The following is a 17366-nucleotide window of genomic DNA, read 5'->3' as shown; positions in this document are numbered from 1 at the left end:
TGGGAGTTGAAGACTGTCTTAACAGGTTCTTCTGCCAGGCGTTCCTAGCAGACCCTCACTATGCGTTTGGGTCTGCCAGATCTACGCGGCATCTTCCCCTGCCATCTGATCCAACTCACCACCAGGTGGTGATCAGTTGACAGCTCCACTCCTCTCTTCACTCGGGTGTCCAAAACATACAGCCGCAGGTCAGATGATATGATTACAAAGTCTATCATCGACCTGTGACCTAGGCTGCCCTGGTACCAACTGTACCAATGGGCATCCTTATGTTCGAACATGGTGTTCGTTATGGCCAAACTGCGGTGCGATGCAGCGGTGTATTCTGGGAAATTTTTGACCAGGCTACAAAGACACCTCATGTGTATCCTTGTTCAGCTAGCTAAACGGCTAACAAACGAAGAACAGATGCCTCGGTAGAACATGAACATTGGAACACGTCTGATGACGTATCTCCTAGGCAACCGGGCGGGACCAAGACATCAAGGCGAGGTTCCTTGGCATTGAGAAACACCCCTTGTTTTAGGTCATTGTTTTCCGGGATCAGGCTATGTTGTGGAAGTCCTCAGCATTGAACAAAATCAGATCTGCTGCCTGTTCCAGTACATTCTGGGATTTGTAGTTTTAGTGCAATTAGTACCATCCACCCAGGTTGGTTATGACATGTATTAAAGGGGCATTATGGAAGTTTGACAGCCAAAACATGTACAGAAATAATACATTTCTTCTTCTTACATTCTCCTGCAATGCCCTGGTCCTGTAGAATGAGCCCTGGCATTTTTACTGTGATTGCCTGTTTTTCTGTAAAATCACAGAAAAAGAGAGATGCTCGGGTCGAGCAGGCTGCTTCATGCGCGTTCACACTCAGGCATAGCCTGTAGCGTTTGCTATCAGTAGCTTTAGCAGCAGAGAGTGAGGTAGTGCCAACTCAGCGACTTTGTCACTGTTCCTAACGCCTAGTGATGAACCTAGCTACATTTCTGAGGACCCTTAGCTACTTTCTTCTAGATATTTCCTGCAAATTAGCAACAAAATAGCCATTTTCACTCCAAACTGTTCTGTGAACGTTGTTTCAGCTGTCATCAAGGATATGAATATTACAGATACAATAGATGTCACTGGTACTTTAGCTCATCTAAAAAGACAATGGACTCTCATGCAGGGAGACCTGGGTTTGATTTTCAATGTGAACATAGTTTGTTTAGAGTTTATTTTTTACATTAATGTTTTTTTTACAGCAAGATGCCTAAATTATTATTTGAGACTCGCTGAACGGCATTGAATTCACAGATAAAAAAGATGTGGGTTCAACTTTCATTTTGGAAAAATTTTTCAAACAAGGGAAGGGAATGATCTGAGCATGCAGGAGGACTGACCCATCATAAACCTTTGTCGGCTGTGCTGAAGAGAAAGGTACAGAACCAAATTATTTAATTAATTAGCTGCACGTTCTCCTGTCCTCTGTCCTCCGGGCCACACACACACACACACACACACACACACACACACACACACAAGGGACTGTCTCAGCTGTTATTTTCGTTAAGGAGTGTGCACGTACAGCATGCGCGCCTCGTGCACGAGCCTACTATTGAAGCTGCCGTTACGCTTTTGGCCTGAGGGGGCAATCGCGAGCATAAAAATTCAAAACTCCATAAAGTCCCTTTAACAAAGATCTCTCAGGTCAGACACTGAGAATGTAACACCATTTAGTCACCGAAGCTTTCGACTCAAAGTCAGCCTTTCAACACAAATGTTGTGTTTTTTATTTTAAACCTCTGTTAGGCTCTACTTTCAAACCTCTGAATCCAGTGAAAACGACAGACAGAAGCAGGAAGAGGAACAGAAGGACCACCATCATGGGTATTCCCAACCAGGTCCAGAAAGAACTTGGTATGTTCACAATCTTGTCACTTGATGATGAGAAAACTCAATGCGATGTGTAATTAACAGTCAGCCACCTTCTTCAAAGCTCTACACAGAAGCTCCACCTTTCAGCCACTTGTGTCGAATCAACTCCCCGATCATGACAAGCCTGACAGTGAGAGCCAATCAAGTGCTGTTGTCATCCCAACAGTTGATGGAGGAACTCCAGCAGCCAACAAAGAGGGAGCAAGAGTGCATCTTTCAGAACTGGAGGTAAATGGTTCTGAAGCAAATCAGCTTAATTATCTGTGTTTTCAAAAGGTGTAACTACTTTTCATTTTCTCATAAGCAGACATTCAGAGACGAAGTGATCACGAGTGAGCATCTCTGTCCCACATTCACCCTGAGACCCAAGTCGCTTGCAGTGCCTGGCATGACCACTTGCTTTTCTTTGTCTCCCTCAACTTTTAATTTCCTCCAGGAGCATCAGGTAAGGATGCCATGAAGGACACTGCTGCAAAACTAGTTTTCTAAAATGTGAAACTCTTGTGGTTTGTTGTATTTTGAGCATTTGTAACTTTTAGACATAAAACACCTGCTTTTGTCTCACTCTAGGGCCCGGTGATGTCCATCTCTCCTCAGGCTACTTACTTGTCTACGATAATCCCAAATGCTGTTTTGCCAGCCTCGGTTGAAGTAATTGAGATTGACCGCAGCATCAGTCGGACGCAAGGTGGTAGTGTCAGTCATGGTAGCAGTGCTCGTACTGTTAGCAAAAGCAGCCTTACGTCTGGGGACTCGGCAGTCAGTCCTTTGCTGTCCAGAAGATCAGATGGTGACAGTTCCCAGACTAACAGCACCAACTCTGAAACCACCCAATTATCCAAATCTGCCTCAGGGTCAAACTGGAGTGATTCCCAGTCCTCAAAGACAATTATGTCAGACTCCTTGTCTGTATCCTCAAATAAAGTTGTGCAAGAAAGCCGGACAGAGCAGTCTAAGTACCAAGATCTTGCTAGTCCCCAAAGTTCAGTGAGTGTGATTACCAGCCCCAGCAATACAGGCGAAAACTCTACAGAATCAAGATCTGAAAGTGGTGCAACAGAGTCAACGGCTGTTAGGGAACAAGCAAAGAACAAACATAACTTCTCTCACAGTCTGTCAGTTATGAAGACCAAGCAACCCCCAGCACCTCCAAGAAGAACCAACTCTCTGCATGGTAATAAGATAAGAAGCACCTCAAAGACTTTTGTGGATATCAGAAACTCTGCTTCAGAAGAAGAGAAATGCTTCTCAGAACAGGCTTTAGGGGGAGATGACACAAAGCTGACTGTTACAGATATCAGCACAGTACCAACACCGGTGTCAAACTTGATTGGGTCCAGCTCTGCAGGCTCTTCTTCCTCACCGTTGACCCCCAAAGAGATCTCTTCTAACCTAAATGGAGAAGCAATAGAGGTCAGTACCTACCCTTCACAGAAAAATGCCCTGGAAGGGGAAACATTTGAACGGACAATGTCCCCCTCCAGCGGCTACTCAAGTCAGAGTGGCACTCCAACGTTTTCCCCTAAAGTTATCCCTCAGACCTCCCCACACAAGCAGAAAAAACTCGTCAAACCAGAAAGATCAGCATCTCGGGCTTCATCCTCAGCAGCATCCCCTTCTTCTTCACTTACCTCTTTATCATCTGGTACATCTGAGCTTGCTAATGCCGATTCTTCCACATGTAGCACAGGTCTGCCTCCACGGGGATCTTCACCACTTGTTTTGACAAAAGAACTCATTCTTAACAACAATCCCTCAAATATTAGGGTTGAATTCCAAGAACTCTTTAATATCCCTCCACCTCCTAAAGTCAAGGCACCATGTCCACCACCTCCAGAGGCATGGGCTCACAGCAAACGTACTGTTGAGCTTCTGTGTGGACCATGCTATGTAACAAATAAACTACCCCAGAAACCTGCCCAGATTCAGGACAGAGTGGATGAACACACGGAAGTCCAAACTGAACCCCAAAAAGAGATGCAAGTTCAAGGTGAAACCCAGACAGCCAAATCTGTCCAGGAAGTGTCTGAAAATAACACAAAGTCTGCAGCATGGCTGGAGATTGATTCTGATGGCAGTGACATGGAGCAGACACTTGGAGAATGTCCGGACACAAAGCAAGTTCAAGAAAAAGAAAAGGCAGAATCTCAGAGTGAGGAGACTTCTGTCTCAGTAACAGAAACAGCAATTCAAGAGACCACTCCAAAGAAAGATCCCCCTCCTATCATGAAAAAGCCCACAAGGGTAGTATTTAGCGAGGAAATTGAGCGCCTGTTAGATACACAAAAAAGGGAAACAGGTAGCAGTTCTGTAATAGAGGTTCATCTGTCTGAGGAGAACAGTGAAACCTCTTCACATGACGCTGTTATGATTGTAGTTGACATGAGTGAGAATGAGATAGAGAAGTGTGAGGTCCAATCCATGCACACACTTTCTATAGAGACCCCCAAAATTAGTAAGATCTCACCACCACCTACGCCTCCACCAACCTATCACCCTACACCCCCCATAATGAGGAAGACGCCTTCTTCTTCAAAGTTACAACCACCAAAGGAATCCCACGAGGATCAGGAGTCGGCCAACGTAGAGGACCCCTGCTGGCCTCCTCCTCCTCCTCCTCCACTGGAAGGGGATTCCGCCTTTGATGGTGGTGATGAGGTAGATTTTCCTCCACCTCCTCCGCCCTCATTAACGGACAGTTTAATGAATGTGACAGACCCAAACCCAGCTGAGTCCCAGTCAACTGTGATTGACAACAACCTGCAGGTTGAAATGCAAGTTTCAAAACTTGACATTGCTCTTGAAGATTCTTCTCAATTGGTGCAGAATATTTCATGCACTGCTTACAGTGTTTCACTTCCAGAAGAGGACATGTCTTCTGTATCACCTGCTACCAGAGCTGAGAGTCCAGTGTCAGTCACAGCCGTGGTTCTCCACAGCAGTTTCCCGATGCAAAACTCTCTAAAAACCAAAGATCAATCTCCCTTTGCTCAAGTAAGTGACCAAAATTCAGCTCCAAACTCCGTGTCGACAGCACCCGATCCACCAACAGAGAATTCAACCCATGGGGGTAACTTCAGAAGGCAACCCAGTGGAGCTCATAAAGACACCCGGAGCAAGGAGCTTCTTTCCCGACACAAAAGTCCACCTGTTCCTAAAGAGGATGCCAACATACCACTGGTCACCCCCTCATTGCTTCAGATGGTTCGCCTCAGATCAGTCAGCATGACTGAAGATCAGGTGAATGTGACATCTGAAGACAAGTCCACAAATGTGGGAGCTCCAGCTCAAGAGAACTATACTGACTCACCTAATGAACTCCAAAATATTCCTCAAAAGCCCATCCGCAAGTCTTTGTCACTGAAATCTTCCCCTCCAACTCTAAAAATGTCTACTGTGACAATGACTCCTCCTTCAACACGCCTACAGGAGGCCATACGAATGAAAACTGCAGCCATGTCATCAAGAGATGGTCTTCCCCCCAGAAAGGGTATGAGATTACCCATTTATAGTTACGCTGGTGAACCAGGACCTCAGCCTCTGAAGTTACCTGAAGGCTATGACATGAACAAATCGCCAGCCTCTACTGCTAGCTTTATCTTCTCCAGGAGCACAAAAAAGGTAGTCATGGAGACCGTGGCTGCCTCTTCCTTAGAAGCTCAGGCAAGTCTGAAACAAAGCTTGGCAGCCGAACTAAGGCAGGCTTCTGACCAATCAAAGCCTGGGACTGTCTCAACCAGTGGGGTGAAGTGTGACAAAGTCCCTCCACCAGTAGCTAAGAAACCAAGCAGCTTGAATCCCTCACAAAATTCTCACAGCCTTTCAGTAAATCCGGAGCTTGGTGCTGAAGGAAATGGCGCTATTGGAGGAGTTCAACGCATGAGTGGAGTTGCACCGCCTGAAACAAGTATGTTTTCTTGCTTACTTTATTACATTTGCACACACCTCATCTTGCAAAGCATGCTAGTTTCACAATGGCTTTAAGAAATAAAGCAGGTAGCTATATAAGGGGGGTGGAGGTTAGCATGCCTCATGGCCACATAAAACACACAAGGCACTTCTGAAACAATACTGATGGCTTGTGACTTTATCTGCATTGACTAACATTTTACCTTGCTGTGGTTCTTGATTTTAGATGTTTTTAATCAGCTTTTTTTCATGGCTCGCTAGATAAAATCTTTGATTTTGAAGCCTGATATATGAGGTTATGAGTGCATATTTACACAATATGAAACCATTCGGTTTAATGAGTTAGACTACCACCTTTCCTATCCTAGCAGTCAACTGTGTCATTCACGAATGAGCCCAGGGGTCAGCTGTTTGCAGCAATGTCAAAAGCCAACTCTGAAGTTACAGCTGCTTCTGCTCAGCTATGCAGTCCCTAAAGTCTGATTTATACTTCTCTGTCTGCGTGGGTACGGCGATACGCAACACCATTATTCACTGGCGCAAGGGCTCTCCAATGGGCTCAAAGACGGTGACGGAGGCCTGCCCAACTTTTTAACTATCCGTCAAAAGTGAATGAGACCTGGGCCTGGATCTCTGGAGACCACAAGTTTATGATTGGTCAGGACGCAGTTTTCTTTAATTTTGTCAACAGCGCCGCCATTGCCCCCTCAAAAATGAGAAGATATTTAGCGGCGAGATGTAATAAATTGAAGAACGCCTTGTGGAAAAAGTCAGAAAATAAGAATATACCCTGATGGGTATGTCAGGGTTGGGGACACTGACTACCAATGCAGCTGGTCCCGTGAGGTCACACAATGACTGGAAAATTGAAAGGCCACTTATGATACCGGCAGTTCACGTGATAAGCAAGGTGAAAGACGGCAGTGTGTATCCCAAAACCTCTGGTTTATTTTCTATTCACCTCAGCTACGGAGGTTTCACTGGTCATGATTCAAGTTTTTTGCTAGTTAAGCAACTGGAAATTAATTTTAGCGCATCACGCTTCTATGACGCATTGCTTCGCGACTGGAAGAAATGCACCCATAACAGCGGCTAACTGCTGTGTACTACATATGTTTTATGTTTGCTGAAAGAGCAAGTCACCCCCAAATAAATTTTTTTTGCTGATAAACTAAATAAACGAGTGTCTAATCGTGCTGCAGACATGTGTCGTCAATAATTTGGCACTTCAGTGCATCTTAGTTAAAATTTAAATATTCTTCCTAAAACTGGCAGTGTTGTGCCGTTGTCAGGTAAAAACTCTGCACTGTATTCTAATTTAAATCTGCCACCGTTATTGGCTAAGAGGTATGCTATGATGTAAACTGGTAAGTTATGATGTCACAATGCTGTTGTGAGCCTGTGTGTGTATTTTTTTGAAGCTCCGCCCTCTCGGTCTGCCAGGCAACAGCATTTGTTACATTTTTCAAACATGAAGTGGAGTTAGACTGGTAGGGGTTGACTTGCTCTTTAAGTGTCTAAACTCCTCCCATCTTCTACTTTCAGCAACACGAGTGACAGCAGAAACGATAGAGACGTTGTTCTGATGGACATCTGTGCTCAGAGAACCAGGAGGAGCAAATCCAAGACAACTCGCACACATGGGCGTCAAACTCATCCTTCTCCAAAAGCCTTAGCCTCAAACGGCCCTCCATGTTTATGCAAAAACGTGTCCCTCTCATTTTGTTATGAAAGCTTTACTCTGGAGTATTTTTCTAAAGTACAGTTTCATCTCCTGTGAAATCCCCTCAGCGATAAACCGAGCATTTACTTTGCTTGTGTGAGAGCGCCTCCTGCAGGTTGGTTTTGGTATCTTCAGGGAGAATGAAGAGGATGACTTCATTTTGACTCCACCCTAGCAACACACGTTGTAATCATGCATTTTAATTCTCACAGGGGATTAGAAGAGTTTAGACCGCTTTTCCACTGTGTGTAAAAAAATTCAGAAAAAGGGATACAACAGAAATTTGTCTGGGAAATTTTTATTTTGTAAAGCCACCTTTGATAAATTCTTGCTGGAGTATCTTAAACCTGCTAAAATGTCACGTGAATAGTTCCTTCACAGCGTAATCCCAGTATTCTATTTATTTATGTGTGGTTGTCTCCACTAGTAGCACTGTTGGTCACCTTTTCCTACAGATTATTACATATTTATAACTTTGGTTTCACACTAAACTACTTTTAGGGCTAAGAATGTGGCGACTGGCCCTGGACCATGAATACACTGGAGCGGGCTTGGCGTGTATTTATTAAATATTGTGTTTCTAAAATAACCCGAGCTTTCACGGCGGAGAAACCAATCGTTTTGCACAAAACACTTTCCCCCCGAAGGAATGATCAGCACATGAAATCCACCTTTAGAGGGTCAGAGATCTACGTTTTTGGGGATCATTAAGAGTTATGTACAGTTATTACTTCTAAATAAACTCTTTTAATCAAAACGTCTCCTTTTTTAAAAGCAAGACACGCTTCCTGCAGATTTAGTCCAAGTTTATTTAAGATGCATTTTATTTCAAGACAACGTTGAGATGCTGATGTCTTTGATTCACCTAAAATACGACCGTCTCCTTTCTCCATTTAAAGAGATTTTTTACAATTGCTTTATTACCCAGAGCCTTTGAATGCATTCACCAGCTGCAGCTTCTCCTATCGTAACTATCTGAAAAACGTGAAGTGCCTTTTCATAACCCTGAGGTGTTTTGGAGCAATCTTCCAGCTGATCGATCGGGCTCCATCGTTTAGGTATTTGTAGTTTGCAGACATTTAAATGCATAAGCAACACCAAACACATTGATTAGTTACAGTTATTGTTGTAAATGACTCTTAGATTTGGAAATTACACACTCAAAGTAACAGTTTGGCGTTATTAATCCCTATGAAAGCTCCAGGAGGAGTTTCTGGTGGATGAGTGGAAATCAGGAGCAGGAGCCTTTAGCTGATGGAGCCTCCTCTCAGCGTCTTACATGTGATCTGTCCCAGTTTGGTCATCAGCTTTTTGTCTTTCCACTGAGCCACAAACTCGTCTGAGACCTTCAGGTCCACCTGTGATTCAAACACATACGTAAACATGGATTTGTGTCTTTTTTTTTATCTGTGATTTCAAACGAGAAACATCAGCTGGAGCTCACCTGCAGTTTCTCCCACACCTTCTTCTTGGGGTTCAGTCTGTCGTCTGGCTTCTCCGACTCGTATCCTTCCACAAACACCCGCTCCCCCGGCGATGAACCCTCAGGTGGATCGAGAGGCTCCACCCTTCTGGGCTCCCCGTCTCTGGAGGTCCAAAACAAATCATCGAACCAACGAATGCGGCTACGTTTGTTTTAGTCGAGTCGACTCAAGGAGCCACTCACGATGAAGCGCACAGCAGCATGGCCTGGGACTCTATCCCTCGCATCTTTTGTGGTTTGAGGTTACACAGGAGCAACACCGCTCTGTCCTGCAGCTCCTCCTGGGAGACGTAGGCCACCAGCCCGCTGACGACCACCCTGGGCTCAGGTTCTCCTACGTCGATCTTCTCCAGGTACAGCGAGTCTGCGTCTGGATGCTGAAGGACAAAAATGGAGGATGAACATGGAAACAGGAGCATTATGACATCATCGTGTCTGGAACTCACCTTCTCCACACTGACGATCTTCCCCACCCTGATGTCCAGCCTGGACGGCACCAGATCACCGTCATCTCCTCCTGCTTTAGCACCTTTCCCACCAGCTGCTGCAAAACAAGAACAGGTTTGACCACAAAGCCACTTCCTGTTTCGTGTCAAATGGCTGAACACAGACTTGTCTTAGACGAGTTGGGATAGGCTGAGTTGGTCAGTTTGCGGAGCTCAGGAGACTCAAACTTCTTCCTGATCGGATCCAGCAGCTCATTCAAAGCAACTTCCACAGAAGCCTTCAGATCTCCAGGATGGATGGACTAACACGAAGGAAGAGTTGTGACTTTTTTGGTGATTAAATGTGTTTTCAGTTTCTAGCGTGGGCTGCAGCTCACCTCTACCGCAAAGTCCTGTTCCACTTCTTCAAAGCCGGAGTAAACTTTATCTCCTCCCCATTTGGGATCCCTTTTGATGCGGAACTCTGAAACAAATCAATGCATGTTCTTTCAAGATGTGGAGAACCAATGAAAGGAAGTGACAGGAGTCAGATCCTAAACAGAAGTACCTCCTCGCAGGGGGAAGAGGACGTGTTTGACAAAAGAAAGAACTCCGTTGTTCTGGATGTTGCCCGGCTCACAGAAGGCCTTCTTCAGCTTCTTCTTCACGTCCTCTTTGGAGTCCAGCAGATCGATCTTTGACTCCTGCATCGATGTAATAAACACCCTCAGGTCTGGAATTGCCAGATCTCTCACTTTGTTCTTTCAGACATACTTCTTCTGAAGAGCTCATTTTGGCTCCCGTCAGTCCTGGCACCATTGGGTTCATCAGATGAGCACGCTTTGCATAACCGAGAGAAGGCAGGTACTGCAGGAAAAAAAATTTCAATTCAATTCAATTCAACTTTATTCATATAGCGCCAAATCACGACAAGAGTCGTCTCAAGGCACTTCACATAATAAAAATTCCAATTCAGGTCAGTTCATTAAGCCAATCAGAAATAATGTTTCCTATATAAGGAACCCAGCAAATTGCATCAAGTCACTGACTAGTGTCAGTGACTATACAGCAATCCTCATACTAAGCAAGCATACAGCGACAGTGGAGAGGAAAACTCCCTTTTAACAGGAAGAAACCTCCAGAGAATCCTGGCTCAGTATAAGCAGCCATCCTCCACGACTCACTGGGGATGGAGAAGACAGAGCACGCACACACACACACACACACACACACACACACACACACACACACACACACACACACACACACACACACACACACACACACACACACACACACACACACACACACAAGTAATGTGTCTATAGTTATATTGTGATGTCTTAGTAAATATTCTATTTGGTGAGAGATAAACTTTATTGTATTTATCCTAGTGGATCTATAATTAAATGGATAAACTAGTAGTAGCACATCAAAAGTCAAGGAAACCAAAATGTTACTATCAGGAGAGAGAGAATGTTTTAGTGGTTAGCAGCAGTGTGCTAGTCGATGGCCCCCTCCATGAGGCCACCACAGCTCAGCAGAACGTCATTGTCGCATCTTCTGGGGAGAAAAACACTTAAGAGACTTCACAAGATGCAAACACTTATTCACCCTCCTCGGATCTACAGTCTGAAATGTTCATGTCAACTTCAGTAACTAAAAAGAAGGACAGGGGACAGTCTGAGACCAATCTGAAGACAACAAGATGAGTGTGAATGTGAGACTGACTCACTGAGAACCAGTCTAGGTCTGGTTTGATGCTTTCTGCAGTGAGGCTGAATATCAACAGCTCAACTTTGAGAATTAAGGTGGTATGGCATGAATAAAACCACCTTAAAATTATGGGTGTGTACTGACAAGATGATAGCAATACGACATATACTACAAACCAGATGATATTTATGGATTAGGACTGACTTTGATTGGAAAACTCAGGTCAGACACCAGATTTTGTAGTTTCCTCAGAATGAAGGTGGGAAACTGCATGCTGCCACCTAGCGGCTGGAGCTTGAATTGCACCAAGCTAAAGGAATACAGATTGAATGTATAAAAATAGATACACTGCTTTTAAATATCGATTCAGTATCATAACACATGTTATCGCGATGTTTCAGTGTATAGATATTTTCTTACATCCCTACTTAATGGTAAATGGCAGGTAACCTGCCATTTTTTATAGCTGAAAGTTTTATTCTATTTTTAATCTTATTATTCATGTTATATGTAGCACATTAGTACCAAAGCAAGTTCCTAGTTTGTGAATTGTTTGTTCACTGACAATGGCAATAAACCTATTCTGATTCTAAATGGCCTGTATTTGATATAGCGCCTTCTAGAGTCCTGGAACCCCCCAAGGCGCTTTACAACACAATCAGTCATTCACCCATTCACACACACATTCACACACTGGTGGGGATGAGCTACGATGTAGCCACAGCTGCCCTGGGGCGCACTGACAGAGGCGAGGCTGCCGAGCACTGGCGCCACCAGTCCCTCCGACCACCACCAGCAGGCAACGTGGGTTAAGTGTCTTGCCCAAGGACACAACGACAGCGACTGACTGAGCGAGGCTCGAACCTGCAACCTTCTGAATACGGGGCGAGCACTTAACTCCTGTGCCACCGTCACCTCCAGGAAAACGCACTCTTACAATGGGAACAACATGGCTGACCATAATTTTGAGTCCTTGATCCTTATCTTTTGGTTTAGCTAAATAATTTTCCTAAAAAAAAAAAATAAAAAAAAAATCCTTTTTTTCCTGAGTGTCAATTCGGGGATTTAAAAATTTCCACAGAATAAAAGGTGAATTTACATGTTAAAAGAGATATTTTATTACTTTTTTTCTAAGGTCTGTAGATAACTTGGCCCTCTCACGTTTAGTGATCTCAGCGGTTTCAGTACCTTCCAGAATGAGCTGTTTTAGGGCACTTTAAGAAAACAAGCAGCTGGAGCTGGCCACACCCACCCACCCCCTGCTCAAGCTGCTATAAGCTAAGAAGCTCTGAAAGCCAGGAGGAGCGCGGAGTAGGGCCGCTGCTCCTCCAGCAGCTCTAACTTGCACATTTGAAACTGCTTCTATTTTAGGCAAATAATCCGTAAGACCGATCTCTGACTAAACGAATGAGTGGACTTTTTTCATGTTTTTAGTGTCCGTAGAAGCAGTAGAAGCCCACATGGCAGCACAAAAGGAAGCAAAATGTGAGTTTTGCATAGGGCTGCACAATATATCGAAAAAATATCGTCATCGGGATAACAGGACGTGCGATAGGCCCATCGCTAAGCACGTCAAAAACGGAGATAAATGTTTGGTTCAACATTTCCATCCGTGTCATACATCTACTTTTTGTAAACCAGCTCTGTTTTTTACGCGGAAGTATTATTTGACCAATCAAATGTAGCCCTTCTGATATGCAGCCAATCAGATGGTTCCGTTCACGTAATACGCCCGCCCCCTACGTAGACCCTTTTGGAAAGCAACACCCGAACTGAGTTAGCGGCGCCGTTCCCTTGTTCGTCATGCTGCTCATAGCAACGAACGCACTTTGTGCTGAGGTTTCTGGAATCAGCGCTGCTTTCAAACGTAAACGTGAGTCCGCTCGGTGTCGTTAAGCAGCTGATAATAACCGGGCTGACTCCAAGTGACAGTGAACCAACCCACCTTCATGTCGCTAGTGTTCCACCGGCCCCAGGCTCCGGTTAGCTTCCAGCTAAAAGGCTACAGCACTCTCCTCCCAGTCCCACCCTGCTAAAGAGGGCCTGGAAAAGTTCCCCCACACATCAAAGTGATTTTTCATTTATGAGCTTTTATAACCTTGTTAATCAGGATAGTTGATTTGCTGCTGCACATAAACTGTCAGTCAGAAGCTCTGCTAGCCGGTTATCTTAGTTCAATTTGTTAGCTTGTTATCAGAATCATAGTTGCAGTTTCATCATCCGAGCTGCTTTTTAAGATCTAGGTAAACTTGTTCAATTTGGGGTTAAAAACAAACGTTTTCATATATTTTCCATGTAGTTTTTTTCCCAGTTCCTCTTCTGAAAGGTAGACAATTGTTTTTCTCTTTCCCTCAGAAAATCTTAATATTCTCCTAGTTTGGCCCAGCACAGTTCACTTCCCAATTGCAGCAACAGCCTTATATCCTAACCACATAGGTGGAGAAAATGTTCAGTAGCAATGAGAGAATTTGCTGTTGCATTTAAGTGATGTTAACTATTATTTATCATTTAAACTATTTATTCTAAAAATCCTGGTAAGGGATGTTTTTCTGTATTTGGGGCATCAGAAAAAGTTTTATGGTGGAGGTGATGTTTTAAAGTCACTGAGAAACTGCATGCATGCAGTTTGTTGTTTTGCTGCTAATACAGTAGCAGGTGCAGCTGCTAATACAGTAGCGGGTGCAGCTGCTAATACAGTAGCAGGTGCAGCTGCTAATACAGTAGCAGGTGCAGCTGCTAATACAGTAGCAGGTGCAGCTGCTAATACAGTAGCGGGTGCAGCTGCTAATACAGTAGCTGCTAATACAGTAGCGGGTGCAGCTGCTAATACAGTAGCGGGTGCAGCTGCTAATACAGTAGCAGGTGCAGCTGCTAATACAGTAGCAGGTGCAGCTGCTAATACAGTAGCAGGTGGAGCTGCTAATACAGTAGCAGGTGGAGCTGCTAATACAGTAGCAGGTGGAGCTGCTAATACAGTAGCAGGTGCAGCTGCTAATACAGTAGCGGGTGCAGCTGCTAATACAGTAGCGGGTGCAGCTGCTAATACAGTAGCAGGCACAGCTGCTAATACAGTAGCAGGTGCAGCTGCTAATACAGTAGCAGGTACAGCTGCTAATACAGTAGCAGGCGCAGCTGCTAATACAGTAGCAGGCGCAGCTGCTAATACAGTAGCAGGCGCAGCTGCTAATACAGTAGCAGGCACAGCTGCTAATACAGTAGCAGGCACAGCTGCTAATACAGTAGCAGGTGCAGCTGCTAATACAGTAGCAGGCACAGCTGCTAATACAGTAGCAGGCGCAGCTGCATATTTTTGCAATAAAAATGTTATGTTGTAATGGAATTCATGCATTAGGTTTTGTTCGCTTTGAACCCAGAGCAGACGTCACACGCCCGACGACATCAACACTGCATACTTTAGTATTTGTTCATTTATCGTGAGTAATATCGATATCGCAATATTAAGCACTGTTATCGAATATCGCAGGTTTTCCTAATATCGTGCAGCCCAGTTTTGCATTATATGCACCCTTTAAATTCAGGGTTTTGGCCCCTCTGTGGAATATGAAGCACCAAGTTAGAGATCTTCAGACAAGTCGAGAACTGCTTTATCATCAGTGATGGCTATGAGGCTGCATCGTGGAGTTTATTACAATAGATGGAGAAATATTCTAAAGATTAATACTAACTTGATAAAAGTCATTTGCCGCCTAGGATTATAAACGCCGACTAATGATCAGTTCTTTCTAAAACAAGAGCTGCACAAGTCTGTGAAGTGGATCCATCTCACCCTCTAAAATAAACAAACTCCACTTTTTAGCTGAGTCACACTCAGGTGTTTCTCTAAAGGGCTCCACACGTGTCATTAAAACTCATCACACAGCCATAGTGAGCCAATCAGGAGCTGGTAAAAACACATGATCTACCTTTTCAGCCAAAGTAAAAATCTTCCTCTGGTCAACTCCTCCAAACTGGGCGTCCACCTTCAGATGCTCCTCATCCAAAGCCTGAAGACAAGTTTGTTTTACTGCAATCTGTTTGTAAAAAAGACGTCTATTCAGCTGTAAAAACACTGATTATTACTTGTAGTCCAGGATACAGCAGCCCACTAAGCAGAGGATGCTCCACCTGCTTCACCACCTCCGCTCCAGCCTTCTTAGCATCATGCTCTGTCACCATGGACGACAGGCGGTACACATCCAAAGTGTACTCTCTGTCAAACAAGAAAATCACACGTCTACAGCCGACGTACGCTTTGAGAGAAAACAGTAACAATATCAGTCGAGAGCAAAACTAACCGACTGAGCTGAAAATCGGTTCCTTTGACGAAGCGTAGTTTCTCCAGAGGAACACCAATGCTCTCCAGCATGGCTTTGATCACCTGCTCGTAGTACTTCACCCGGAGCTCCAGCAGCTCCCAGGGAGCCTTCATGTTGTCCAGGTAGGCGTGCAGGTCTGCAAATAGAATAGTTACCTGAAGAAAAACAAGACACTAGTGTGAACTTTCATAAGAGTGTTTGGGGTTAAACAGAAAAAGATGAACGGTGGAGGGATCTCACCTCACAGCCGGCCCTGAGGAAGTCTGCTATCTTGGACATGGGGACAAAATAAGCCACGTGGGGCTTTCCGGTGGTCGCTGTGCCCCAATAAACCTTCAGCTCCCTCTCCTGAAGGATCTGCTTCACCTTCTCCTCCCCAAGAACCTCCTGAAGAGTAGCCAGAGCATTAAGGCTGAGCTGTTTGTTTCTGGTGTGAATCTCTGAAAGAAGGTCTCACCTGAAGGTTCCTGGTGATGAGGTTGTACTTCACTTCTGGGCTGAGCTGCTCCATCATGAGTCAGGACCTTCACAAGTCAAGGTTTCACTTTCTTTTACTCGGTCATGCATGACTGACATCACATCACTTTCGTTTTAAACTATTTTACGTTCAGAAAAATCCATCAGCTGGAAATGTCTTCTTACTCAGTAGTACACGTATAATTCAAGTTCATCCAGCACGGATTTTTTTCTTTCTTTCTTGTGGATCACTTAAAAATCGTAAATGCTATAATTTACTCATTTTAACTAATGCTTACCAGAAAAACCAAATGATATTCGATCAAACCACGAATGAATGACAAAACCGATACTGACCAGTTAGCGACCAAACCATGTGCAGCTAGCTATAGCCAGTGTTCAAATCTGCTGTCCAGATCTTTCTTCTCACTAGCTACACATATTTCACATCCGTATCACTCGAATTATGATCGTACAACGCCAGCGACCTACCTCGAACCCTGAGCTGTCAGAACGAAACGTGGTAAAGAGAAACCGGCGAAGTGGACCAGTCAGTAAGTTGCATCAGCGACAGACTCAACTCTACTATCGATTTACTGCAGGCAAGAGCAATCGAGCCTAGAATCTAGAGTTTAGTGTCGATGGTATCCGCCGACGTAGACGCCCCGTGGACGTCTCTACGTCGCTGCCGTAGAGGCCACCTACCCTAATAGCATCCGGCTGACTCCAATAATACCTTGCTTTCAAACATACTTCAAATAAGACCGGTAAGTCGTTTTTTTCCTGTAAAGCTTTCAGTATTTACGAGCAGAAAACAACCATTTAATATTAATGTTGCCATTTAGTTCCGTGTCAGGTTATTTTCTCATCATCACACTATATTAGTTAGCTTTTCTTGCGTGAACTCTAGCCGAATGTCGTCGTTTTAGAGAATCAAACATGCTAACTCAGTGTTAGCTTTTATTTGTGTTGCACCGATTGTAGAGTAAAAACATTAGCAGCAACATTTAGCTTCTAATAAAATGATTAAAATACAATTTAGAATCTGGACGCGCGCGCGTATACGCGCGCACGCGCACGCACACAGACACGTACATAAAAGGATTAAGGTAGTGCTCTTCTTCACTTGGTGAGTTCATAGATCAAAGGACAGCAGTTGGTGACATCACTCTTGGTTTTCACAGAGACCAAAGAACAGCATTCGTCAGATCTCAGAGACAAGTCTCTAGCTCACAAACACTCGTGACTCCATTCGATACATACTGTTTCTCCTCAGTTTTCTGACTGTTTGGGACAGATAGTTGAGAATTTTGTCACAGTTTTCTCTTCAAACCCGTCAATATTTCACACGTCTTAAAGATGGAGACCACACAAAGTCTTTCCTGGTTTGAAATCGTAGAACGAGGAGTTAAGGTCAATTATGACGA

General features: G+C 44.3%; 2 protein-coding genes across 6 annotated transcripts in view; one reads left to right on the top strand and one right to left on the bottom strand.

Moving 5' to 3' along the window:
* The window catches only part of nhsl3 (NHS like 3), a 76662-nt gene extending 68362 nt beyond the window's left edge, over positions 1-8300 (top strand). For 3 of the 4 annotated variants that reach the window (XM_015955702.3, XM_015955704.3, XM_015955705.3), the window contains 5 exons: positions 1786-1893; positions 1973-2139; positions 2216-2356; positions 2482-5818; positions 7366-8300. In XM_015955702.3, coding sequence (XP_015811188.1) covers positions 1786-1893; positions 1973-2139; positions 2216-2356; positions 2482-5818; positions 7366-7406 — 3794 coding nt within the window. In that variant the 3' untranslated portion in view covers positions 7407-8300. The remainder of the gene's footprint in view (positions 1-1785; positions 1894-1972; positions 2140-2215; positions 2357-2481; positions 5819-7365) is intronic. The other variant, XM_015955703.3, reaches the window with a different exon arrangement.
* A 32-nt stretch (positions 8301-8332) lies between these two features.
* yars1 (tyrosyl-tRNA synthetase 1) lies at positions 8333-16568 on the bottom strand. Of its 2 annotated transcripts, none has more exons than XM_015955707.3 (14): positions 16432-16568; positions 15941-16007; positions 15724-15870; positions 15463-15638; positions 15248-15377; positions 15091-15171; positions 10226-10318; positions 10020-10155; positions 9850-9935; positions 9639-9774; positions 9473-9570; positions 9210-9403; positions 8988-9129; positions 8333-8901 (listed from the first exon to the last, which is right to left on the bottom strand). In XM_015955707.3, the coding sequence occupies exons 2-14, from the start codon at positions 15995-15997 to the stop codon at positions 8791-8793; spliced, it is 1587 nt and encodes a 528-aa protein (XP_015811193.1). In that variant the 5' UTR covers positions 15998-16007; positions 16432-16568; the 3' UTR covers positions 8333-8790. The 2 variants fall into 2 exon arrangements, with proteins under 2 accessions (XP_015811193.1, XP_015811194.1); XM_015955708.3 differs by having other exon boundaries at positions 9473-9567.
* Positions 16569-17366: the final 798 nt, after the last annotated feature.

This window comes from Nothobranchius furzeri, chromosome 11, assembly GCF_043380555.1.
Source record: "Nothobranchius furzeri strain GRZ-AD chromosome 11, NfurGRZ-RIMD1, whole genome shotgun sequence".
Classification (NCBI taxonomy): Eukaryota; Metazoa; Chordata; class Actinopteri; order Cyprinodontiformes; family Nothobranchiidae; genus Nothobranchius; species Nothobranchius furzeri.
Note: the sequence above shows the minus strand (reverse complement) of the source record. Positions and strands in the feature narration are given on the sequence as shown.

Excerpts from the sequence above, each read along its gene's own strand:
- yars1 (XM_015955707.3), bottom strand. The coding sequence starts at position 15,997 with ATGATGGAGCAGCTCAGCCCAGAAGTGAAGTACAACCTCATCACCAGG. Across the intron at positions 10,319-15,090 it reads TTTTTACTTTGGCTGAAAAG|TACCTGCCTTCTCTCGGTTA; the intron begins GTAGATCATGTG and ends TTTTTCCTGCAG. Across the intron at positions 9,775-9,849 it reads AACAGGACTTTGCGGTAGAG|TCCATCCATCCTGGAGATCT; the intron begins GTGAGCTGCAGC and ends CCTTCGTGTTAG.